Consider the following 24,184-nt stretch of genomic DNA (forward strand, 5'->3'; position numbering starts at 1 on the left):
GTTCCGACTCCCCGACGACCTGTCAGGTCAAACTGATTTTCATGCGAACTAGAGAACCCTGACAGCGCCATCACGACGAGGACTTGATCAGCAAGGAGGTGGGCATGTTGTCAAGAGTTCACACGCAGTTACATCATAAATATCACCAGAGCGGCTCTTACAGAATCTCGTTTCAGCCAACAGACGCCGTAAACATGATGCAAGACAGATGAGGTCTGCTTCGGCAATAGTCTCTAATCACTGACCACTACACCCCCGACTGTCCCTCGCCACAGAGAGCGCCTCTCCGCCAGCCTCCAGCGCCAAGAAACAGAAATTACTGTCATTGTTGTTTGATTGGAGGGAACAACATCCCCACTTCCACACACACAAACATTACTTGAACTCTCGCAACTGTCGGGAAGCCCACGTGTTCAGAAAAAATAAATGCTGTCGGTGAAGAACGAGGAGAGGGAGGCTCCAAGCAATGTTTTATTGTGTCGATAATGACTCTGTTTGTAGCCAGAGATGGAGACAAAAAGGAGACGACAGGATATGGAGGATTGAGTCAGGAGCCTGGCTATGGGTTAAAGTGATATAGGGATGAGACGAATAAAGGAAACGAGAAGAGGGAAGAGGACTCTGATTAAAAAAACTCACTTTTATTCTTGTTATTGTTATTGTTTCTGTGATGATGATGACGATGAGGAGGAGGATGACTAATAGTTGTGGTGGTCATTGGATGTCAATATGTATCTCTGTCCTTGCGGCCTACCTTCTGTGTGGGTGTGATCCAAGGTTTACTGACAAATGTGAGTGTGAAAGCCTGTGTCACCAACGTTCATTTTTCTACCGCCAGGCATCACGGGAACAGTCAGTATTGACGCCAATGGAGACCGCAACGCAGATTACTCTCTTCTGGACCTTGACCCTGTGCAGAATAAATTCCAGGTCAGTGCTGTAATTTGGGAACGACGAAAACAACAGTTAATTTTTTTTATTTGTCTGTGAATATTTTAAAGGAAATCAAATGTTGCTCTTTTAACCTTTCTTTTTGTTGATGCTTTCATCTTGCTGTCGCTTGCTTTCTGTTGAAATTTGTCATCATTATATAACAACCGCTAAACGGTGCAAACACGTGCGCGATGGACAAGAGGTGGGTCATTATCAACCGATGCATCATCAACAGCCAGTGGTTCATTGACAGCCGATATGTCATTCACATCGGTCCGGCAGTCACAAGCTTAGGTCCGACACTTCACCAGACCTTTTGCCCAACAAACTCTTGCGCCCAGGGAGGGTGAGGGAAGGGGACTGGGTGGAGAGGGAGTCATTGACTGTAAACTCAGAAGACCAGAAACAGAACTGGACTTCAGTATCTTCCAAAGACGAGCTTAAGTGTTGGCCAAGCTATCAGACATTACCCCGGTCTGTACTTGATGGTTCAGCTGGCAAGTTGTCCACAGGGGCCAGCACATTAGACAACGATTAAACCATGATGGCAACATGAATAATTGTAGGAGGTCCAGAGGGCAAAGACTCGACCTGTGATGGAGGATGAGAGGTACTGTTAGAGATTAGTCAGAGAAGAAGGGACTGGGAAATAATAGGAGACAGAGTAAATGACAGAGAGACATTTTGCACAATTTTCTAATAGTTCTTTTTTGCAATTCTACTTTTCTTACACAATCTTTTATTCTGTAATCATAGACTTTTTCGTCATCTTTTCTTCATTATAAAACCTTCTATCACTGTAATAAAATACATCAAGCGCTTGTTAATGATAATAATAAAATTATTTTTTTTTTTAATCGGCAAATTATTCTGCTAATAATAAAATTGTGTCCACTTTAACAAAATGCGAGTTGTTTGTTTGCAATCCATTTCATCCATTTAGGTCAAACTTTTTTTTTTTGAACTACTTGTTTGCTTACATCCATTTATTTGTCCTTTTTTTAAAAATAATTATGCCTCGCAAACAAGCTGTTTTCAGACCTAGGTGTTAGGAAGATGTCTATAGATAGTTTCTTTTCTCTACTTTTTTTTCATTCAAAGCATAAACAAGGTTTTCCTATAAATAGAAGCCATTATGTCGCCTCTCGTCTAATGACATCCTCGCAAACAGAATTAAGCCTCCAGTCGCGCCCCTGAAGGGCTTTGTGAACCCCCAACGTCTTTTATGCGAGGTTAGCCCTGAAATACCCGTGTCATCTTTCCCTTACCCCAGCTTTCAAAGATGTTTTCCCCGATTTCTTAAACACCTAGCCAGAGGATTCCCAGGGTCTTTCGCTAAAAAACAGACAGAATCCTCGCCTATTATGTGACCTAAAGCAGGAAGAGGTCACACCATATGGGTTAGACACAATTCCTAAGTCAGAAATCTGGGGTAGAAGTCGTACAAAGTTGAGACTGAAGTGAATAGTGTACTTTCTTTCAAATACTAAACGTTATTTGTGAAAACAAATCGTAATACGACTAAATATTGTTTAAAACAATAAGCTTTGTTCATTTGTTTGCAAGTTTGGACACGATTCACCACAACAGGGCAATAATACCATACCAAGCGTCTAACAAACTGACAAACTCTAAATTTTGCATGTTTTTTGGTAAGGATCACGTGGTCATGTTATGAGAGGTGACTTCGTCATTAGTTATAAATCCCTTGTCTGGAATGGCACATGGATACATACGCCATCTGGAATATATCCACTATCCTTCACGTTTGTAAGCCAGTTCTTCCCTCTGGCCACTACAATATATAACATTCTTCAAAGTACCTCGACGAACAGTCTTCGACAAAGTAAGCCGCCATTGCTTTCTTCGACGGCTGAGCTGATTCTGGGGGCAGGAATGTATGTGAGCGGCTCTCATCCTCAGCTTCAACTTCAGGTTCGTTTAAACGAGGTCTTAGTTGTTGCTTCTGTCAGCGCCTGGATATGTTCCTGTTTTGGTCTTGTTAATGCTGGATTCAAAGCTTCTTGGCAGCAACGTCAATCTGGTTACGAACCGATCCATCTGGCGAGCACCAAGTTGCCATCCTCGATTTCTGGTGGGATGAAGGGTTTTGGCCAAGGTAAGTCGATCTCTTTGCGCAAACTCTAAGAGTCTCAGGCCCCTGCCGTTGGTTTCACCCGAGCAAAATTTACTCGCCGTGTCTACCCATTGCTTATAAGTGTCTGGGCCGGCCTGGGAGTTCCAGTCATCGAGTAGAATAAGGATGTTTCTTTTTCGGTACTTTCTTTATAACTGTGTCTAGCTGTTGGTAGAACTCCTCCTCTTAGTTGTCTTTGTACGTGGAGTTGGAGCATATATTTGGACAATAGTGACATTATAAGGCTGACAGAGACGAGAATGGATATGGTTGTACAGCTGGTAACTGACTACCCCCTATGTACTAGGAAGCCCAGGCCATGCTAGTATCTGGCATCCTCTCAATTGTACCAGAGATTATCGCCCTCATTACCTGCAGTCTCCTCAAATCCTGGTCATCTGACTTCCGTTAGTCCTGCAATGTCCCACCAGTCCGTTGTTATCTCATGTGGTGTAATGTGCGGACGTTCATCATGTCCTGATACGGTCTCTGAGATTTTACACTTGATGTTACCAATCTTCATGGACAGTAAACAGCAGCAACAAAAAAACTAGAACAAACTGTTAGGTACCATCAAAACTACCTAACCGTAGGCCATTTACGGCAGCCTTTAGAGTCAAAGTCCCATGCACCATGTAGACGGTGATTGCCACGAAAAACAGAAATTGACTGAAAATAAGCTCTTACTCAAAGAATTTTGTCTGGAATACAGGTCGAACAATGGCGACTATTTTTACTAAAAATATTTAAGGACATTTTACAGAGCAAACGTCGGCAAATGTTTGACTAAGTCTGGAAAAGTTATAGAAGTCACAAGAAAGCAAGGGTTCTGCAAATAATATTCGGACATTACAACTTTCATCAACATTTTAAGCTTAGTCAGACATGTTTGCCAGTGCATTTGCCATAACAATGTAACTTTGAGAGTCTCTGACATTTGGACATTTCCGCTTGACATTTCTACACCAATGCGGGAACTTAAAATAATTTAGTTTATCAAGACCAAGTAATAATTATTATTCTTTTCTCTACGTTTCGTTAGCTATTAGTAATTAACTTAAACGAATGTCCATGAATGTTTTCATAAAAGCAATTTTAATCTGATAACCTATTTACTTTAATTTGTTTAAACCCATTAATTTCGGGTACTATGGGATAGCTGCAATTGTTCGCAGTCGTTTAATGAAGTCTTCACACGAATAAGGACCATTTCAATCAGAATATAAGGATGCCATTACGCATGCAGGGCTTGTGAAAGTGGTCTAAAAGTGTAGTAAGTTGTGTTTTAAATATCTACCCAGCACTAAGCAAACTCAATGATCAACTTACACACGTGAACTCAAACTCAATTCCACATTAACACCTCCGTCAACAAGCAAACATTTTAAGAGGGGGAAGCAGGAATGTCAAGCTCAGAAGGAGTGCTAAAGTCGAGACGGAACACAGCTTAAGCCCGACATTTGGCCAAAAAAAAAAGGATTGAGGATGGAGAAAAAAGACACTGGCACTAACATGCAGCCTGGTGTTGTCAAAGAAACAGAGAATTAGATTGGCGGACGGAACATCACGAAGGGGCGTGTCAAAGAGATGTTGTGGATGTTCGCGGACCGTCAGACCCAAGACACGAAAAGAAATGAAGATAAAACATATTGATTCCAGCATGTGCCTTTCTACAGCTTTTTCAAGGATATGGAGAGGAACATATGAGAGTGATGTTGTTGAGGAATGAAATCGGAGCTGAATAAAACTATTTTCAGGGAACAGTCTTCTGATGGATTTTTTCTCAGGCTTTTTCTGTCTGTTTTTTCCGTATCTATTTGTACTTTTTTCATAAATTCTGTGCAAGCTCATAAACACACACAATATATATATATATGTTGACACACGCACACCAAAACGCATGTATATATATATATATGAAACGGCCATGCATACGCATACGCATACGCATACGCACACTCTCTGTCTTTCTCCCTACACTGTCATTTTCTTCTTCTTTGTTTTCTTTATTCCTTGTTTACCGTCAATTATTCATGTGAGTTGTTAGTTGAAATTACAGGTCTTGTTTTCTTTTTTATTTTAATCAATGTCTTAAGTAGCTGTGTTTATTTTCCTGACTTAAAGTGCTTATCTCTAATGTTCCTTATATCTTTTCTGTAGTGCTAGACCCTAGAAAAGGGGCTTAGCTAGAAAAAAATTGGTTTTTTTTTCTTTCTTGCAGCCTTTTAGCGCTCTGTAAGACCACTCGTGCTTATTCGCGATGCTTTAAGAAGAAGTGATGAGAAGAAAGAAGAAAGCTACCAGCCGTTCTAAAATAATAATCCCATCTTGTGCTTTCGCTTGCTAATATTATAAATAACAAAGTAGATTGCTGTCCCAGACAGAGGATGACCACAGGGAACTTAGAGATGGACAGCAGGGTCAATGGGTTGTCTGAAGCAAGAAATTGATTGTCATTGTACAGGAGACAGCGTACGGGTCAACATTTCTTAGTTCCTGTCATCTGTTCCGCAGGTGGTTGCCAATTACTATGGCAACCGAAAGAAGTACGAACCGGCTCCAGACAAAAAGATCTCGTGGGCCGGAGGGCGCACCGAGGCTCCCCCAGACACCCCCGTCTGTGGCTTTGATGGTTCGAAGTGCCCGCCAGAAGGTAGGTACAATGTTGCTTTCTATCTTCTTTCTTTTCTTCTTTCTTTTCTTCTTTCTTTCTTACTCACAATAATGTCTCCGTTAAATTGCATGATGTATATCCGTGGGTTTTTTAATACATTTCTCGTACGAGCACTATCTTGAATGGCCATTGGGGATAAATAAAGTTGTATTGCATTGTAAATACAGTTCTTTGAAAAAGGAAAGTAGTTTTAAAGTATTTAAGCTGAGCTTTACCTTCTTCATATTAGTGCTCGGTTAAAACCTCACCATGACGTGGATGATACTAGAACATATAAATTGATATGAATATAACTACAGATATTCGACGATAATAATCGAGAGCGGGAAATAAGGAGCTGCAAGGTGTAATTTTGTAGGTGCGCCAACATAACAAACTCTCACAAACTGTCATAAACAAGCGATTATTGGCTCAACATGTCCAGATCACATATTTTACTCCATCCGTATTTGGCGCATGCGCAAAAGACCCGTAAAAAGATGCACGCTATCAGACTGTTTCAAATAAACATGTAACGTTTCTATTCAGCAGCATCCACAACGAGTAACACAATTGCTACACTTCATCAATAAGTCGTCCCCCTAAGACCCCCCGTAGGACACGACCCCATGGCATGAAGTACTTGTAAGGTACAGCGCCATCTATGGATGCATGTTCGATTTGAGGAAGCCAGAAGACCTGTGCCTGAGCCTGGATGTGGTCCCTGTCGAAGGTCCATCAAGCGCAGAATTTAATTACATAACCCTCGGTCATCTGCAGCTAGCAACAGGTTTCGCCTGATCAGACGAGAAGAGAGAAGGCTGTGAGCCCTCCTCAAGAGTTTCCTCTGACCTTTCGGCAATGACAAAGCTTGGCAAACTTAATTACCCGTGTATCTTCTTCTGTACCGTTGTGATGGAGGGACACGGAGAGACACGGTGTGATCAATAGCAAAGACCGATTATGACCGAGGCGGGATTACCCGAGCTCTTTTCTCGCCTTGTGTGACTTGAATGGAGGCATGAAAACTAGAAGAAATAGTTCTTCGTCGAAGAGAATAATAATGTGTGAAGTCTCTTCATCACCGAAGTTACTTTTTGTTATTGTGAGGAATGATCACCACCTGGTCCAGTTTTTCGTCTCTTTTCTCTCATTCATTCGCTCTTTCAATCACTTGCTCAATTATACTCATTACCTAACAGATATGAAGACAGATCACTCCTTTTTGTGGGATCATTGTTATGAATCAGGGTAACCTCAGTGTTAGCAAGACTTGGAATGTATTATGGGATCGTATAATTTTAAACCTATGTTCCAGAGGTTTGTATTTTGCTCGCGTTCTCTTAGCGCTATCTACAGAATTTTCAAGAATTAAAGGTAATGAGAGCAAGTAAAGCTAACACCTAGGTAGCCAACGTACCCCTCCTTCATGGTTGTGGCCCCATTCAGTTTCTTTTTCTAAGAAGTTCTTCCAGTAATTTCAGAAATTTCAATCATTAGACATGTCATTTCTATCTGAAGTTTTTTAAATTGCTTGTGGTTTCATTGTCATTTTTATTAGCCTGGATCGAGAGCATAATTATGAGTTTTATTCTCTTGTGGAATATAAAATATGTCTCTTGCGTGCAGATTCATATAGCACGAAGAAGAAACTGTTGCGCACACACACACACTGACACACACACACACACACGTACACACACGCAAACATAAAACTTATAACACATCCATTTCATTGTCCATTTAACATGAGTCAGTGATGCTCTCATCAGAAGGACGTTGCGTGCGATAAGAAGTGTAAGGTCAGAGGGCAAGATGAGGGTGCTGTCCTCTGGAGCAGTCAGCCATCTTGTCGTCACAGATTTCCTCGCCAGGAGATACCCATGCGTGAAGCAGCTCGGGATTCTTGCTTCTCCTCCCTGCCGGAGATCGATATCAGTCTGTCGGAAGTCCGGTGTCTCATGAATTGAACTCTTGTGGAAGCTCTACACTACAGCACTGAAGTTCGGGAGGGAAGGGGTATTAAAATAGCAGGGAAAATATTTTTATAAGTGGGAGTTGTTTACAATCATTTTAAACAATTCAAGTGACACAAATAACGCTGAGATCGCCTTCTTAACGGGAGAAACATGGACAATTATTTTACCTAGTCTAGCAAAGTTTTTTTTTAATAAATTTATTTTTTTTTTTTGTAATTTTTTTTCTTAATTTGATGGATGGTTATCATCAGTGTCTCTAAAACCTGGGGCAGATCTCTGCTTTGAGCACGTGTACCTCTTTCTGTCTATCTCTCAGTGAAAATGTCTCCTTCACATAGTGTTTCAGATTCTCAGGTATTTTCTATCTTCATAGTTCAAAATCACTACTAGGCTGAAGGACATTGTTGTTAAAAATATTAATATATTTCAATCAAATCAATGGTTTAGCTTTTCAAGGTGTTAGCAAAAAAAAAATGCAGTTGCGGGGGTGTAAATCAGCGTGGGAGTATATCTTAAAGTTGCAGCAACCTCTGTTACAAATACACCAACCTTCATGCACACAAATACACAAAATCACTCGCGAACAAACACACAGAGACACAGAAAAGAGACAAAGTGGAAGAAAAAGAAAAAGTGGGAGATATTTGGGCTAAAGGGAGAGAAATATAAAAGAAAGAGAGGAAAGCAAAAACCTAATATTTTATGTTATAAATGGGACATTGTGTGGGAGCACAAAAGCTGGAGTGAGTGGAGCCGGAACCATCCAAAACAAATCAGAAGAGTCCCTGCTGAAAACTTATTGATCTCATCCCAAACTACTTCAGTATTCAGTCTCTCCGAGGACCGTTTCCCCTCGTTTGTACCGGAAACAAAACTTAGGTAGGATGGGGTCTTGTCCACTACGGACCTCAGATGGTCTCCAACTCGACCCATGGACTTAAGGTAAAGAAGGCACGTGTGAACCTAAATGACAAGCCAGCTATAAAAATATATCTATTTTTTAATTAAAGCAACTCTGACTTTTGATGGGATATGCCGAATTGCCTGTGTGTGTATGAATGAGAGAGACAATCTTCATCTCTTATAATTTAACTTTGTATCTATCTCCGTACAGTAGTCTTCGTAACAATATCTTTCACTCTCTCTCTCTCTGAATATTTATCTCACTCTTTTACAGCAGTTCATACCCCTCACTCGTCCTCCCTCCCCTCCCCTATCTCCTCCCCAACTCTTCCTCTCTCTCGTCGTCTCCACCGCCTGATTCTAGCCTCGTTCGCTCATTAGTATTGTCTTCACAGCAGCTAAAATGTTTGCTCCTTTCTTTAGTGGTAGGATGGCACCACAATGACAAATGCCTGCTCGTTAACTATGGGGTCTTCTCACATGCCCCGGCAGAGGTCGCTTCTTAAAGCTGGGTGGCACAGGACCCGAGATGCTGCGGCTGATGCCCACGAGAGATATTTTCGTGAAGAATTATCGAAGCGTAATGCATCAGCGGACTTCTTGCTTCAAAAGGATCGATGGAACAATGTCTGCGATCCTGCAGCCTCCCTGTGCACCCATACTAAAATGTCTCAGCTGTGACAGCTGGCATTTGAAGCTTTTTTTTTTTCGTGTTAGTATTTTTTTAAACAAATACTTGCAATATTTTCTGTATTTTCTGGAGCAGATATAACAGGGCGGGATTGTAGCTCCTGACATGCGTTATAAAAACACGATGGTGGGAAAATTTGGAACAAAGGTTAGTCGGTGAAAACTCTTGCGTTCTGGAACTGGCAAGTCTGCACATGAAACACGAAAAAGGAAGAAAGATGAGAGAAAGAGAGAGAGAGAAAAGAAGTTCGCAAACTGCTCAAAGCAAAACAAAATGTTTTGTCGAAAGCAACAAAAAAGTCCTCTGATATTAAAAACGAAATAGAAAAGTCGACGAAAATGGCGGACATCGGACGTGGAGTGGTTGAAAAGAGGAGGAGAAAATATAAAACTAAGAAACTTGAACATAATTAAAACACATCTCCTGCAGCATGGCTTCCGCCTGACAGAATTCTCAAAAGTGCAGAAAATGTTCTTAGAATCTTTCCCAACAGAAGCACTCGCGGTCTTGCTGATGCTGCAGACGCATGCGCGTTTGCGGGTGTGTACACAATGTTTTGACTAGCAGACCTTTAGTTCAGGGGAGACCCTGGAGCCCACAGGGTAATGTTCTTGACTTTAGAGCAAAAAGTTCACGTAGTTGACCCCTAGCGTGTGACTGGAAAACTAACCCTTAGACCAAGCATCTGCTTGGCAGAGAAAAGCGGATTTGTCAGGGAAGGTGCAGACGGCGGGAGGAGTGGTATAGGATCCATCTTCCTTCTGTTTTTTTATTAGTCTTCTCTTCTTTGCTGTTCCTTCCTTTCTACCTCCATTACTTAGTCTGGAACTCTACCGCTATGTTCCTCGGAATTTTTGTATTTTATTTGCGAGTCAAGCTGGCTTTATCATTCCTATTCATCCATAAATGCCGTTAACACCCTCATTATCTTCAATGTCCGAGTACAAAATTCTCATTCAAGCTTTATTATAGGTGATATGAAATTGGAGTAGCCGTGTTGAGCGAAAAACAAATGGGGAATGAAGTTACCGATGAGGTAAGAACTGTCTCATTCCCTCCACCCGACACTCGGCCAGTCCTGTGGACCATGGCGTGATATAAACACATTTGTTTGGTGATCGCCACAAATCACACGTGCTTTATATGTCTTGCAAAAAGCACCCTGGCATGTTTACTACGCACTTTCTCGTGCAGGGACATTAACTCGGCATGGGCTGACAACTAAATCAATGATGACGACATTATTGTCCCTTCCGGTAGGGACTATTTCTCTTCGTTTTCCGCGAGACAATAAAACATCGTAAGGTTACAGCTCGAGTGTTGCAAGGTATTAAGATTCTTTTATCATCAGAAGGCAAGATATACTAAAATGTATTGCCCTGACTGTTGACGACCTCCTGCAAGATGCCCGTTGTCATCACCCATTAATCATTTGATGATTGCATGGAATCGCCTCGAGCGTCTTTTGTCATTATGATGAAAGGCAAAAGTGTGTTTTTAGAGTCTGCGTGCTAGCGGACCTTTGCCTTACTTTTTTCCTCCTTCTTTTTTTTCTGATAGTAAGAAAAAAATTAGCTAGGACTTTGTGATATATTATGATGAATCTCTGACAAGCTACGTTTTTTCTTGTACAACGCTTTGAGCCTGCCTTTGATGGTCGAGTGCTATATAAATCAACTTTAGTAGTAAATACGGTCCTTCTAAATTTCTTTGACTCACTTCTTTTCTTCTGCGATTAACCAGCTGTGCTTTGTAGTTGGCATTCGATTTAAAATACTGAAATAGTAAAGAAAAAATCCATTTTAATGATAATGCGACGCTCTGACATTTTGTCTTAAAATTGGGGATTGTAACATTATATTTAAATAAAATAATTTATCACTTATTAATAGTACATGTAGCGTAACATAGAACTATAGAGTTTCAGGTATATTATAGTTATTATCAATATTTGTGATAAGATTAAATATTCATTTCAGGTGTGAGCCATCTTTTTTGTGTAATACTAGTCTGTTTTCAAACATGTTCAAGTTGACTGTTGTACAGATTTTGCTTTTGGAAGACGGGTTAAAATTACAAGCTTTAGGATTGCTGTAAATGGAAGGAAGATAAAATGATTTTTAAAATAATAAAATAGAAATAAAAAGAAGAAAATAAAAAAAATGGGGAAGATGGAAAAAATTAAAGATGATGAAGACAGGGAGGTATGTGTTTGCAATAATCGTAGCAATTATTAAAGTTAGCAAAAATCCTTTAAAAAGTCTTTCTCTGTCCACAGAACCTTTCCCCGAATATGGCATCGTCATTATTGTCCTGGGAACCATTATTATCGTTGTTCTCGTCGCTGCTTTCTTCATCTACAGGTAAGAGCAATGTCTGCATCATTTCATATGTGTATGTGTTTATAGAAGGACCGTCCTGCGTTTGTCTGATTCATGTGTGTCTCTGTTACAATAAAGAAGGGTGGAGAAAAAAAAACAATTCCCAAAAAACAGCATTATCGAAAGACGTTGTAATGACCGAAGTAGTCGATAATACTCGCTTTACTCCAAATGTTCGTGTAACTTTTCATCTTTCGTCGTTCTACTCTCTTGACCCATAGACCTTTGACCCGTGTAGGTGGAAGGGGTGGAAAGACAAGTGTTCCAGTGACCGCGAATTGGTCGTCGTTAGACCTGGACGTGCCCACGCCGTGACCTGGGCGGCCATGTTGGGGAGTCCCACACCCTAAAACACTTTGTCTCGGCCACCGGAACTTGTAGCTCCCTGGACCCTCTCGACATCTGGACTCGTCATCACGCCCATTAACCGCGAAGGAAGACGATTACAAAAGCTTGATTTCTTTTCAATTCTCTCATCTTAAGCATGAATCTGCTTACATAAAGCATGTGATAGTCCACTTTTGCAAGCCTGGAGTGGACTTTCTCTCAGGTCTGTAATCCCTTTCAAGGCCGGACACAATATTTCCTGTCCTGCTCACTGAAAAAAGCATATGATCACAACGGTATGTAATTTCAAGAGAAAACGTCGTCCAGTACAAAACCACAACCTATTGACCAACAGGAGTTGTTTACAGCTAATTTTGACTCTTGTCCTCTTGAAGATTGTGTATGAATTAGTTGTATTGAAATTCAAATTGTTTGCATGATATACCAGCTTATAATGTAATTTTTTCGAAAAGACATTCTGTTTATGATACTTTCTAACCCTAATGTTATCTTTACTGATAAAAAATAAATATTGTTTATTTATCTTTTAGATATTTGATTGGTTTGTTGAGTACTGGGGCCACACAATAGTGCAATATTTTAAACAGTAAGACTCCCATGGCCATCACTCTTGTTGTGATACACAGGACACAGGCTATCTGATCTGACCGGCCTTAAAATGGATTACAGGCTTGGAAGTAACTCCAGTAATTGCTTTTTTCTGTCGGTGTTAGCATGAAAACAAAAACATTTTGTATCAGTCGGCATGATAATATGTTTTCAGGAAGACAATTCAAGCACTGCTGCTTAAAGCCTTATTAATGTTATGGCACCTTGGATTGCATCGCAATGTCCTCAAACTTTTCTTGCTTGAAGACATTTCTGTAGGTTCTCTGTAGTTTTCGACTGCAGTTGTATTGTACTGTGTTTTCAAATTTCATGAAGCATTCCCAGCTTTGTGATGGCGGCTGCTTGCACGGTTCTGGCTTAAAGAGAAAGGGAAGGAAAGTGGCAAGTGGGGTTTCAAATGATAAATATCCACGTTTAAAATAGCTTCCTTGTCGAGAAGGTCCTTGTAAAACTGAATGGTACTAGCATTAAGACTTTCAGGTTGACCTGAAAGAATTTTTATAGATCCTCGTACAAAAACAGAAACAGTGCTTTCTGTGGACTGCAAGCTATAAACAAAGTCGAGCTCAACATTGCTGACAGTGTCCAAGTATCGCTCGAATCGTTTCTTGTCTACTCGAGTCTCTTACTTCCCGCAGTTTCTGTTCTTTTGCGTAGGAGTACGAAAACTCAAACAGGAGCTAGCCCAAAGGTGTGTTTTAGACAATGTCATATTGAGTTATTTATAATATTTTTGCACAGATTAGTGCGTTTAAATTGTGCAATATTGAGGCTCATTTACGGCTTCCACTACTTATTTTTGTATATTTAGCATTTACTGCATTATGTTACCACCGGTATGCACACGAAACCTATTTATGTACTTACCTGCGGGTATGAATATTACATTGTTCGCGAAATTTGCATTCTACGTTTTTTTCCTGTGTGGTTATCTAGACCCTGTTAGTGGTTTCATTCGTGTGAGTGTCAGTATACTAACTACAGTTATGTTTTGAGTGAGGTTCAATTATACAGTTTCGATGGAAGCAATTGGAGAAAAAAATGCACCTTTCGGGTGGGAGTGCTGTGTTAAGCGTCTCCTGACTTCTTTGGCAGTTTAATTCTAGATGGTAGTCGATGTGTTTTATTTTAAATAATGATTAATAATTCGGAAAATCAAAGATGCTCAATTTCTCACATAGAAATAATGTGGAAGAGATTTGTCCAACCTTACAGTGGTTTATTACACATCCTGCTTCTTTGCGGTGTTAACATGTTTATTTGCTGTGTTAATAACGCACAACTACAATTATTATTTAATACTAGTAAAGAAAGTAAAATTGTGTTAAAGTTGTATTTTGTTCTTTCGTATGCTAACTTGCGTGTTAGAAAGATGAACAAATAAAAGAGAAGAAAAAGAAACTTCAACAGCAATAACAAGAAAAATGAGGACAGAAAGATCACGAACAATAAAGAGAGGAAAAACAAGAAGTCAAAAGAAATTCTGTAATATCAAAAAGACGAAGAACGAGAAGAACAATTTAAAAATAGGAAAACGAATTAAAATAGTGTTTATCCAAAATGGAAGAATAAAAAGATTTCTCTGTGAGAAACAGGTTCGCCACTTCAAAACATGTTTGAGGAAGACCAACCTGTATGGAAAGAAAGTCGTTTTATCCAGGCTGAAGAACTTACTTTTGCTGTGTGTTTGCGGTAATTCTACCCAAATGTCAAACGGCTCACCCGCCACAGAAGAAGTGGAATGGAATGAATAGACTTGTTAGCTACCACAAGCTTCTTAGTCACCTGGCGTGTGTAGACATTCGGGTGCAATTTTCAGGACATATTCAGCTTCACATTCCTTCCTGATCTCTTTATTCTTCGTTTTCTTCTTTTTTCTGTGTTGTCTTCTTCCTCTTCTTGGCTTTCTTTTTCTTTCCGATGTTGTGCCAGCTAAGGATAACTACTCAGATAACTATTTAACTGTTTAAACACGACTATCACGTGATTGTAATGTTGCAATACGACCTAACCTTCACGCAAACATTTTTAATTCAAGTCTGTGCATCGTAAGAATATATATGGACAATAAGACATGTTTCGGTCACCTGTGAGCACACGTACTAAGAATACTTGTCAGCAATAAGAACATCCACCCCGTCCTGGTTTACTTTGAGCTCTAAAATATCACTAATGTCAGCGCTCAAAATATAAGTAATTATTAAAACATCATCTTGCGAGCACTAAAACACATGTGAACACATCACCGAATACATGTATCATCATTAAACTCTCATCACTGAGGTACTAAAATTTGATGACAGTACGTGTATATACTTCAACTACTACCCAACACTAACAACATCCACCCAGCATCCACCCGGTGTCTGTCATCCTGATGGTGTTTATATTGCAGAAGTCTGTTTTTTTGTGCTTCACTCCTGGCAGGCACATCAAGCTGGAAGCTGAACTGGCAGAAATGAACTGGCGAGTGAGGTGGGAGGACATTTTGTTTGGTTCCCCGGAGAAGAGTAAACGGTTGGAGCGACAGGGCAGTCGCCTGAGCCTCAACAGGGTAACTCGCTTTTTGATCACGTGTTTCACGTGCGAGGGTGCGATGATGTTGTTTTGTGTCTCTGTGTATCTCTTCGCCTAGATTAGGGTAACCTGTTTGCTTTCTTGCCTGTGTGACAGTGATAAAGTATCTGAGCACACAAACACACAAGCATTTGCTCATTTATATTCTCCAAAGATGTCCATTCCCAATCTTATCATGTCAGACCGAAAAAAAAAGAGACAATTTCTCAGCAACGCGTGGGTGTCACTATGCCATTATTGCTAGAGTTAAAACAGAAACTGAAGGCAAGACACAGCTGCTCCATGTTATTTTTGGCTGTCCGAGCAAGCCCGTGTGCTTGAATTTAAACAAAGGAAAAATGTTGTCATCCTGTTTGTGATTTTAGTATGTGTTGGTGTATTTTTGTAAAATGCAGTGAGCTATTTAGCAATGGCGTTTACAAGCAACCTTTGTAATTATCATTATCATCATCATCATCATTAGTTGCTTTAGTGGGGGTATTGATTTGGGATGAGTGAACACAATTTCAGAGGTAAAAATTGGTAAAGAAGTCCTACTGCTAAAAGGAATGAAGTGTTCGAGGTTTGACAGAGAGAAAAATGTTGCTGCATCCCACGGGAATCGAACCGCCAGGGGATCGTACGCTGCCGCGCTAGCCACATTGATATCCACTTTTGCTGAGCCCAAATCTGACAAGAATAGTTCAAAACTACTGGAAATTGAACAGCTGTTGTCTGTAGTATTATTTTGGGTGTTGTTTGTATTCCTACCACATCTGCAGTGACAGGATCACAGTGAGTCTGTTTTGTCGTTGCAGCGGTGTTCGTACAACAGTTCCTGTTCAGGAGACACCATCGCCTGCCATCTGAGCGACGCCAGCACCAGACAACTCTTTACCAAAACAGGCTACTACAAGGTGCTCTTCCTAATTTATTTGTTTATATTGTGTGTGGGTTATTTTTTTCTTATCCTGGGATGTCGATTGCTTGTTGATGCTATACCATTTTAACATCAACGACATAAGTTTTAGTAATAAGCAATGTTAGAGACAGCACAATATTACCAAACATCACCTTCAAGGCATCAGTACCTGACCAATGCCCTCAAGTTAATCATAAAACCTATGAAAACCATTCAGACAACGACTACCACAACTATTTTGTTGACTGATGTTCCATTTTAACAACTGTGACTGCTGCATCAACGACTGTACCCACATCGACGAAAATACACATCCGTTAATCACCTCCCCTCACACACACGCTTCTCTCCCTTTCAAGACAAACCTACATTGCTTCACATATAAACACTAGTGTGTTCCTATGAAAGCAAAGAGCGGCAGACATTTGCGCGGAAGACAGCACAGGTCGCCTTTGATTTCTGGATTAGGATGGCTTGATGGTACCAAGTTAAAGCAGCCTTTGAAGAACTTTTTACTTTCTTCTTTATTGTTTTTAATTAACTTTTTTTTTTTGTTCGTCTTCGCTTCATCTTTCTTTCCTTTTTGTTTTTCATTTTTCTTTTGCAATTGTTTTCCTTTCCTTCTCTCCCTTCATTTGCGTGGGTTTCTTCTTGTCTTTTTAATTTTATTTCTTCTTCTTTCTCTTGTGTGTGTGTGCAAGCCTGTTTGTGAGCATGTGTATTCCATGTGACCTTTCAAGTCCCTAATTTTCCGAAATGTTTAGACCGCTAATTTTCCCTTATGGATAGAGAGCCTTCTTTGCCTGCGGCCATTGTCATTGCAGTTGACAGAGAAGTGAAGACATAATGAATTCTTGTGGCACTCAAGGCGTAAATAATAACCTCTGTAACATTCTGGCAAAGGGCAGCTGCCTGAAGGAAGTCCCGAAATTCTAGTTCTAGTTCATCTTCAGCCCAACAATTTTTTTCATAACCACAGGCACATTTTACCTTTTTGTAAGGAAATTGCACATTATTTTTTTTTAATTTTGTGTCCTCTCTAAGGTTTTCTTCCATAAATGTTATTGACTTTATGCTTTTAACAGCAAAAATACTCGACAAATACAGTGTTTTAAGCCTAATAGTTGTGTTTTCTTCATAATTCATTTGTGAACGTTTTTTTTTTCCTAATTTGTTTTTAGTCTTTTCTTTCTTAATTCTTCTGTTAGTATTTTTATCTAATTTGTTCGTTGTTCTCTTTCTTACGTTATTATGTAATCTTTTCTTTCTTTTAATCCTTCTTACATCTCTCCTTTAATCTTTTTTTTCCTCTCTATTGATTGGTCATCTAGACTCCTCCATTCTTTGCTTGTTTCTTTATTTGTTTGTTCATTCGTACGTTGCCAGTTTGTCTATAAAATTTACCTTTCTCTTCTCTTTTTTCTGGTTGTCACTTAGAAGCACTCGTGGTTTTCAGCTAAATTTGACAAGACAGTCGTCCCTGCTTAATGTCTATTTGTTTTTTTATTTGTTTTTTTTTTCTCTGCCACTGGTCCTAACATAATATGCAAACATCTTCATCGGCACACACACACACACTCCAGAACAAATGTTATATACATTCCCCGTCGGCATGCCATCCAACCGGATAACAAAAAGGACATTTTATGAATGTTATATTTATGAAAACGAATATTCTCCCTTTAGCAAAGCTCTTTCTTTTTTTCCAGGGTGCCATTGTTGCCATCAAAAAAATTTCCAAAAGCAGCATTACCATACACAAACCACTTTTGCTGGAAATAAAAAGGGTGAGTGCGCTTTGAGTGTTGTTGTCGTGTCTCGCGCTTCAATCGCAGTGTTTCCACAGAACAGTTGTGAGCCATGGAGAGTGGCTTGATGATGAAGACAGTGAGGATGAGAGTTGCTGTACCATGGTGCAGTAAATTTGTATGCAAAATGTCTGGGGAAAACAGATCCCCTGGTAGGTTTTGTGTAATAACATCACGCGCGAGCTGGGGAAGCCTGGCGGTAAACTGCTTTGTTACATGCGAGACAAATGTCATCAGGTCTTTTGTTGTCCTGAGTTCCTTTTCATGAGAAGTTTAGTCTTACTCTAGTAATGTGATGGGGTTAGTATGTAAGTAATCATTTGATACTCTTTAATAAAAATACCAAATGGGAAAACTAAATGTATTCAACTTGTTGCAAATAGAAGGTAAGGGCAATTAAATTTAAGAACTTTTTTTCTGATGTTCACTATTTTTGTGCCGGTTTTGGAGAACTGATGGCAGTAGTACTCCTGTACTCCTCTCACATTTCATATGAACACGTTATAAATTTAATTATTTATACATTTAATTTTCTTAAGCACTAAAAAAGTGTTAAAAAAAAACCCTGGGACGATGCATTCTTGGAAAGTCAGATGACTATGAAACTGTTTGTCCATGTTCTTTGTTATGTTTTTCAATAACAGGCAAAGGATGAGGGTGGTAGTCCTCTTCTTGATTTGTGGACAGATGATGGATAATTTGCATGGTTTACTTTCTTTACTTTCCAGATTAAAGATCTTCAGAATGATCCACATTGTCCGTTTTATTGGCGCATGCACGGACGCCCCACACCAATGTGCATCCTCACTGAATACTGCCCCAAGGGGAGCCTTCAGGTATTATTCTTTCGTTGTTTATATTTGTAGAATACTTTTATCACCATAGAGCAGAAAATCTCGTGAAAAACACGCTTTCTTTACAGTCTTTTGTTTCCCTAACAGCATCATCCAAACGTCGAGACAGAAAGACACACTGGCGATATTGCATGTCCTCCGTGTGTAAATGGTGAATAAGGATTTCTTTTGGCATGTCTTCTCGTGATTTTGTCCTTCAGTTTGCTTATCAAACATGAAGCACACTATTCTATGCACTCCCGACACTGGAACTAAGTTCTGTCACTCTGCAAGTTAGTTTTTCTCGCGTTCTGCGTGTTTGTTCTTCTGATTCTATCCTTACTTTATTTCTTTCCCTTCGTTTTGAATTAGTTTGATCCCAGACGCTTCAAGAGCGCACCAGAGAGGTTTCTCAGACCTAATAGGCTTTTGAATTGTCTCCCCTCGTTTTCAAACGATTACCTCCCCTTTATTTTTCAATAACACTTGCCCACCAGAGTGTTGGAAGAAACGCTATGGGGAGCCCATTTGCTTTGGACGGAATAGGATGTTTCCCCTTCTGTACCATTCATACAAAGTTTATGTTCCCCTTTCATAATTTAGCCCAGACATTATTCTAAGCTGTCTTCTTTTATTGCCAGCAGAATAGCGGAAAAAAAGCCGACTGTTACAACTAAACACATCAGTTTTGTGAATTAAAACCAAGCTCAGAATTTTTAAGGAAAATAGACACAAAAAAACTGAGAAAACTAATCTTGAACCCTCAAACATCTTTGTGTTCTATGGCCCCAGGACTGATCAACTGAGAAACCCATTTTTAAGCGGGTAAGAACTAATGGCCCAGAGAAAGACAACAGTTTTCGGTTTTATTTCCTTTAGACTGTGTGACTGTTTTCAGTCCTACTACATGCTGTGTAACTAGCTATACATTGTATAGTTCTACATATAACTATATAACTATTGTTGTGACCTAGTGTTTCTTCGAAACAGTTGTTTAATGTTTTCAGATCCTGTATATATGGAACTATTTTGTATGAAATTCTGAGGACGATCTGTGTCACATGTCATGTTTCAGGACGTGCTAGAGAACGATGAGATCAAACTGGACTGGATGTTTCGCTACTCAATCATGCAGGACATTGTCAGGGTAAGCCTGGCCCCATCTTCAATGAGTAAACAATATTTTCAATATTTCTGTCTCCACTTTATTTTTTTTTCTTTAAATACATGGTTCCTAGTCTACGTTTATTTCTTATGACCTTAGGTTGCACTGCGTTGTGTTGTTGCATGTTTGATGTGCAAGCTTTCAAGATATAAAGTTAGATGACTTCCTCCTCCCACATATTGGAAAGATTTGTATCTGTCTCTGGAAGTGTTTCTGTAGTCAGACTCAATGTTTTGCTCACTGTCTTCAGGGCATGACCTACCTTCACAGCACCGAAATCCGTAGCCATGGAAACCTGAAAAGTACCAACTGTGTGGTTGACAGCCGGTTTGTGGTCAAGATCACGGACTTCGGTCTGCATCACCTGCGGCAAGCAGATGGTGACCATGAAAAGAGACGTTTCGCCTGGTACCAAAGTAAGCAGAGGCTACTGTAGGCAGTACTCAATGCTGTACATTACTTACTGCCATCAAGCTTGTCCTGATTTTACAGAGAATGAATTCATCCATATTGCAATTTTTAACAATCATGTAAAAGCCATCTCCTTGACATCTTTGAGAGTCGTACTTTATGAAGTAGAATCTAAGTGTCTTTAAGTACGGAAGTGATGTAGCAGATGAACTTTGAACTAACCTAAGCCTGTCTGATGCAGGACAACTATGGAGTGCACCGGAACTGCTACGCATGGCGTCCGGCCGCCAGAGGGCACTGCGAAAGCTGATGTGTACAGTTTCGGTATCATCTGTCAGGAGATCGTCTACCGTAACGGAGTCTTTCACTTACCAAATGTCGAGATATCACCACAAGGTGGCGTTTCTTAGAATTTTCAGCTACTCTCTCTACTAATCCTTTCACTTTGTTTTGTCGTTTGTCCCTGTGCTCCTGTAGCTGTTTCTCATGGCTTTTATTTATTTATTTTTATTTATTTATGTTTGAGAGCATCGAGCTCGATGACAAGAATAAAAATAGGTTATGTAAGTTTACCAATTTGTTTTATAATATTCTTTGCATCAAAACTCTCTCATATGCTCATTTCAAAAAGCATCTTAATATAATTTTAAAAGTTTACACGGTGGTAATGATCGAAAGAAAGTTATCGAAGAAAAAAAAACTCCCAAAGGATAGCATTTTTGCTGAACTCTACTTTGTTCTACTTTGTTTCTAGAAACATATTTTTTCATAAGCGTGAATAATTGCCGAAAAAAATTGTTGCTGATTTTTCTTTTTTCGGGGGGAGAGGTTGTAACAGGTAATACTTTGATTATAATCGGTTTATTTTCATTTCAATCTTATCCGATAGAGATTTTGCCACTACATTTTCTTCGCAATAGAATACCGTAATGAAAACTACTGTAGCCCCAAAGCAGCCCATGGTATATGTTAAGCCTTTCATCTGACGTCCTTTCATGTAGTCATGGTCCAAGATAAGTAAACCTACCCCTGGCCATAATACCTTCTTTCTCGCTGCTTTCCACAGAAATCTACGAGAAGGTCAAGAAGGGCATGAAGCCATACTTGAGGCCGACTCTCGAGGACTTTGACTGTCCCTCCGATGAACTCGCCGCTGTGATTAGAAGGTGCTGGGCGGAGGACCCTGTGGACAGACCAGACTTTCCAGCTCTCAAATCTGCCATCAGGAAGCTCAACAGGTTTTAACTTTTGACTAATGAAACTGTGTTGATACTGAAGATCAACTTTGGCTTCTTTTTGATAATTCTTTAAAGAGTCGACACATGATTAGCTACTTCTTCTTCTTCTTGTACTTTTTTCCTGTTCATCATCATCATCATCATTCCATCAATCCATCAATCAATCAATGAAGCCATCCATCAATCAATCCATCCATCCATCCATCATCCATCCATCCTCATCCATCATCATCATCATCATCATCATCATCATCATCAGTCCCGCCGCCTGCACACACACACACAATTCCACACGCACACACTTTTCAACATCACCTGCATGATGTTCTTGGTGTCCACAGGGATGGCGACAAAGGCAACATTCTGGACAACCTGCTGAGCCGCATGGAGCAGTACGCTAACAATCTGGAGGCCCTCGTCGCCGAGCGAACACAAGACTACTTGGAAGAGAAGAAGAGGGCCGAGGACTTGCTGTACTCCATGTTGCCCAAGTAGGACCACCAACTCAAGTCTCAGAGCTCAATTGATTCCTCTGCTTCTTCTTGCCTCTTGTTTTCTGACACAGCTCACTCTCAAATATTTCTAACTCATAGAAAGGTTGTGGTGAATTGATATTTATGCCCGTTCTTGTCATCGTCTTAGTGTCTGAAATCAAACTTTTCTAACTCGGGAAACTTTTGATTGATGTCCATTTTGTACTTTCTGGCATTAACACTTATTGACTCATTACAGATACTATTTCCCCAACTCTGACCTTAAAAACCCTCTCCGTTTTCTATATTTGTCTTTTATTAGTCAATTATTATGTGCTGAACAAAACACGACCTTATTATTTTTATTATTATTGTCGGAGCTCGTCACATTGCTCTACACATAGGCCTGATTAACATCTTTTCCATTAACGAAGACTTTGCGAACAAATAGGTATTCATGTCTAATCATAAAGTTTGTGCTCTAAAAAACAAAGATTTGTTTCTAGTTCAATAGTCTGAGGCTTTGTAATGAGTTTCACAATAAAGAGGAGAAAATTCTCGTCTGTGTATCAAATGACCTTTTCAATTAATATTTATTATACTAGTAATAGTATTAAAGGTAGATTTAATGTTGATGTTGATGATGATGATCAGTAGAACAGCAATCGCAGTAATTATAGTTGAAGGAGGAGTAAAAGAAGTGGTCCTACAGAAGTAATTTTCTCCACTTTTTCCCGTTGCCGCAATTTTCACATTTTTTATCCAAGACCCATGCATTATTCACTTTTTTTCTAATCTGCGCACCCTGTATTCCCAGCTACATGTACCTCTGATTACATTTCTGCGGGAGTAAACGATGTTGACCATCCTTCGATGATACGTGTGCTGTGTGCCATCCTGTCTTTACTCAATTAATTTTCTAGACTATTTTCGTGTTCACTAAAGCTTCTTGGTGCCAGGAATAAATTGACACCCACGTACTCTGTTCTCACCTTGTTGACCCTAGAAGTTTGTTATGAAACACAATTTATTTTTTTCTCTACATCACTTTGACCACCAGATGTGGCTCCTGAACTTCGGAGACATCTTATTTCGTCTTGGACTATTTGTTTGTGTCTCTGTATAATCGGTTTGTCTTTGTGTATAATTGTGTCCTTGGGTCTGTATGATTGTTTTCTATTTTAGTGTCTGGATGTTTGTTTGTTTGTGTCCTTGTATAATTCATTGTTTATATTTATTGGTGTAACGCAGGTCTGTGGCCAGTCAGCTCATCCGGGGCCAGGCGGTGATGGCCGAGACCTACGACAGTGTTACCATCTACTTCTCCGACATCTGCGGCTTCACTGCTCTGTCTGCAGAGAGCACCCCGATGCAGGTCAGCAGACAGTATCAGGGTATCTGGTAATGGCGTGGGTACCCTCGAGGTCGTTGTATGTCAGACCCAAATCTGATGAAATGATCGCACGTGCTTCGTGTCATTTCTCCCTGTTTTAATAATTCCCTAACCGCGGTAGGGTTGGTGATACATTTTCATGCTTGGTTGCGGAATAATCGTTTCAAAGTTTTGGGTCCTTTTACGATTATTTATCTCCTGAGGATTTTAAGATAAGGTTACTGTGTGGGATGGGTTTTGACTGACTGAGATAAAATGTAGTGGCTTTACCCATCGAGTACTGGTCAGATGTTAATCTGAAACTCTTCTCTGATATTTCTGGCATTGAGTGCTTTCTCGTGTCGGCAGTGTTTAGACTACAACATGATTGTCCTTTTGAACAATACATTACAATAAAATGGGCACATGATGTAATATATTGTCATTGTCTGCTGTCATAATTGATTTTGTTATTAAATTTTGTGTTAATACTCCATACTTTATGTTTTACAGGTTGTCGCTCTTCTGAATGATCTCTACACGATGTTTGACTCTGTCATTGAAAACTTTGATGTGTATAAAGTAAGTCTCCTCTGTGTCTGTGGCTAATATTATCTGTCTTTCTAACACACACACTCTCTTTTTTTCTCTTACTACCTCCATAGTACGCTCACACTCTCAATCTCATATGCTTTTACCAGCTTTGTCACACTTTCTGTCTCTCACTCACACAAACTTTTTTGAACATATGATTTCTATGAATAAACTTGTA

The 24,184-nt window shown here is 39.8% G+C and overlaps 1 protein-coding gene across 1 annotated transcript in view; it reads left to right on the forward strand.

Annotated features, from left to right (window-relative positions):
• The window catches only part of LOC112571473 (atrial natriuretic peptide receptor 1-like), a 276,027-nt gene that overhangs the window by 244,607 nt on the left and 7,236 nt on the right, over positions 1–24,184 (forward strand). The window contains 17 exon segments of the mRNA XM_025250455.1: positions 839–930; positions 5,585–5,723; positions 11,575–11,659; positions 15,062–15,188; positions 16,009–16,107; positions 17,822–17,899; positions 18,649–18,669; positions 18,671–18,712; positions 18,715–18,756; positions 19,829–19,900; positions 20,169–20,334; positions 20,571–20,606; positions 20,609–20,725; positions 21,396–21,567; positions 21,909–22,058; positions 23,292–23,415; positions 23,926–23,994. Coding sequence (XP_025106240.1) covers positions 839–930; positions 5,585–5,723; positions 11,575–11,659; positions 15,062–15,188; positions 16,009–16,107; positions 17,822–17,899; positions 18,649–18,669; positions 18,671–18,712; positions 18,715–18,756; positions 19,829–19,900; positions 20,169–20,334; positions 20,571–20,606; positions 20,609–20,725; positions 21,396–21,567; positions 21,909–22,058; positions 23,292–23,415; positions 23,926–23,994 — 1,631 coding nt within the window.

The sequence above is a fragment of the Pomacea canaliculata genome, linkage group LG9, assembly GCF_003073045.1.
Source record: "Pomacea canaliculata isolate SZHN2017 linkage group LG9, ASM307304v1, whole genome shotgun sequence".
In the NCBI taxonomy this organism is placed as follows: domain Eukaryota; kingdom Metazoa; phylum Mollusca; class Gastropoda; order Architaenioglossa; family Ampullariidae; genus Pomacea; species Pomacea canaliculata.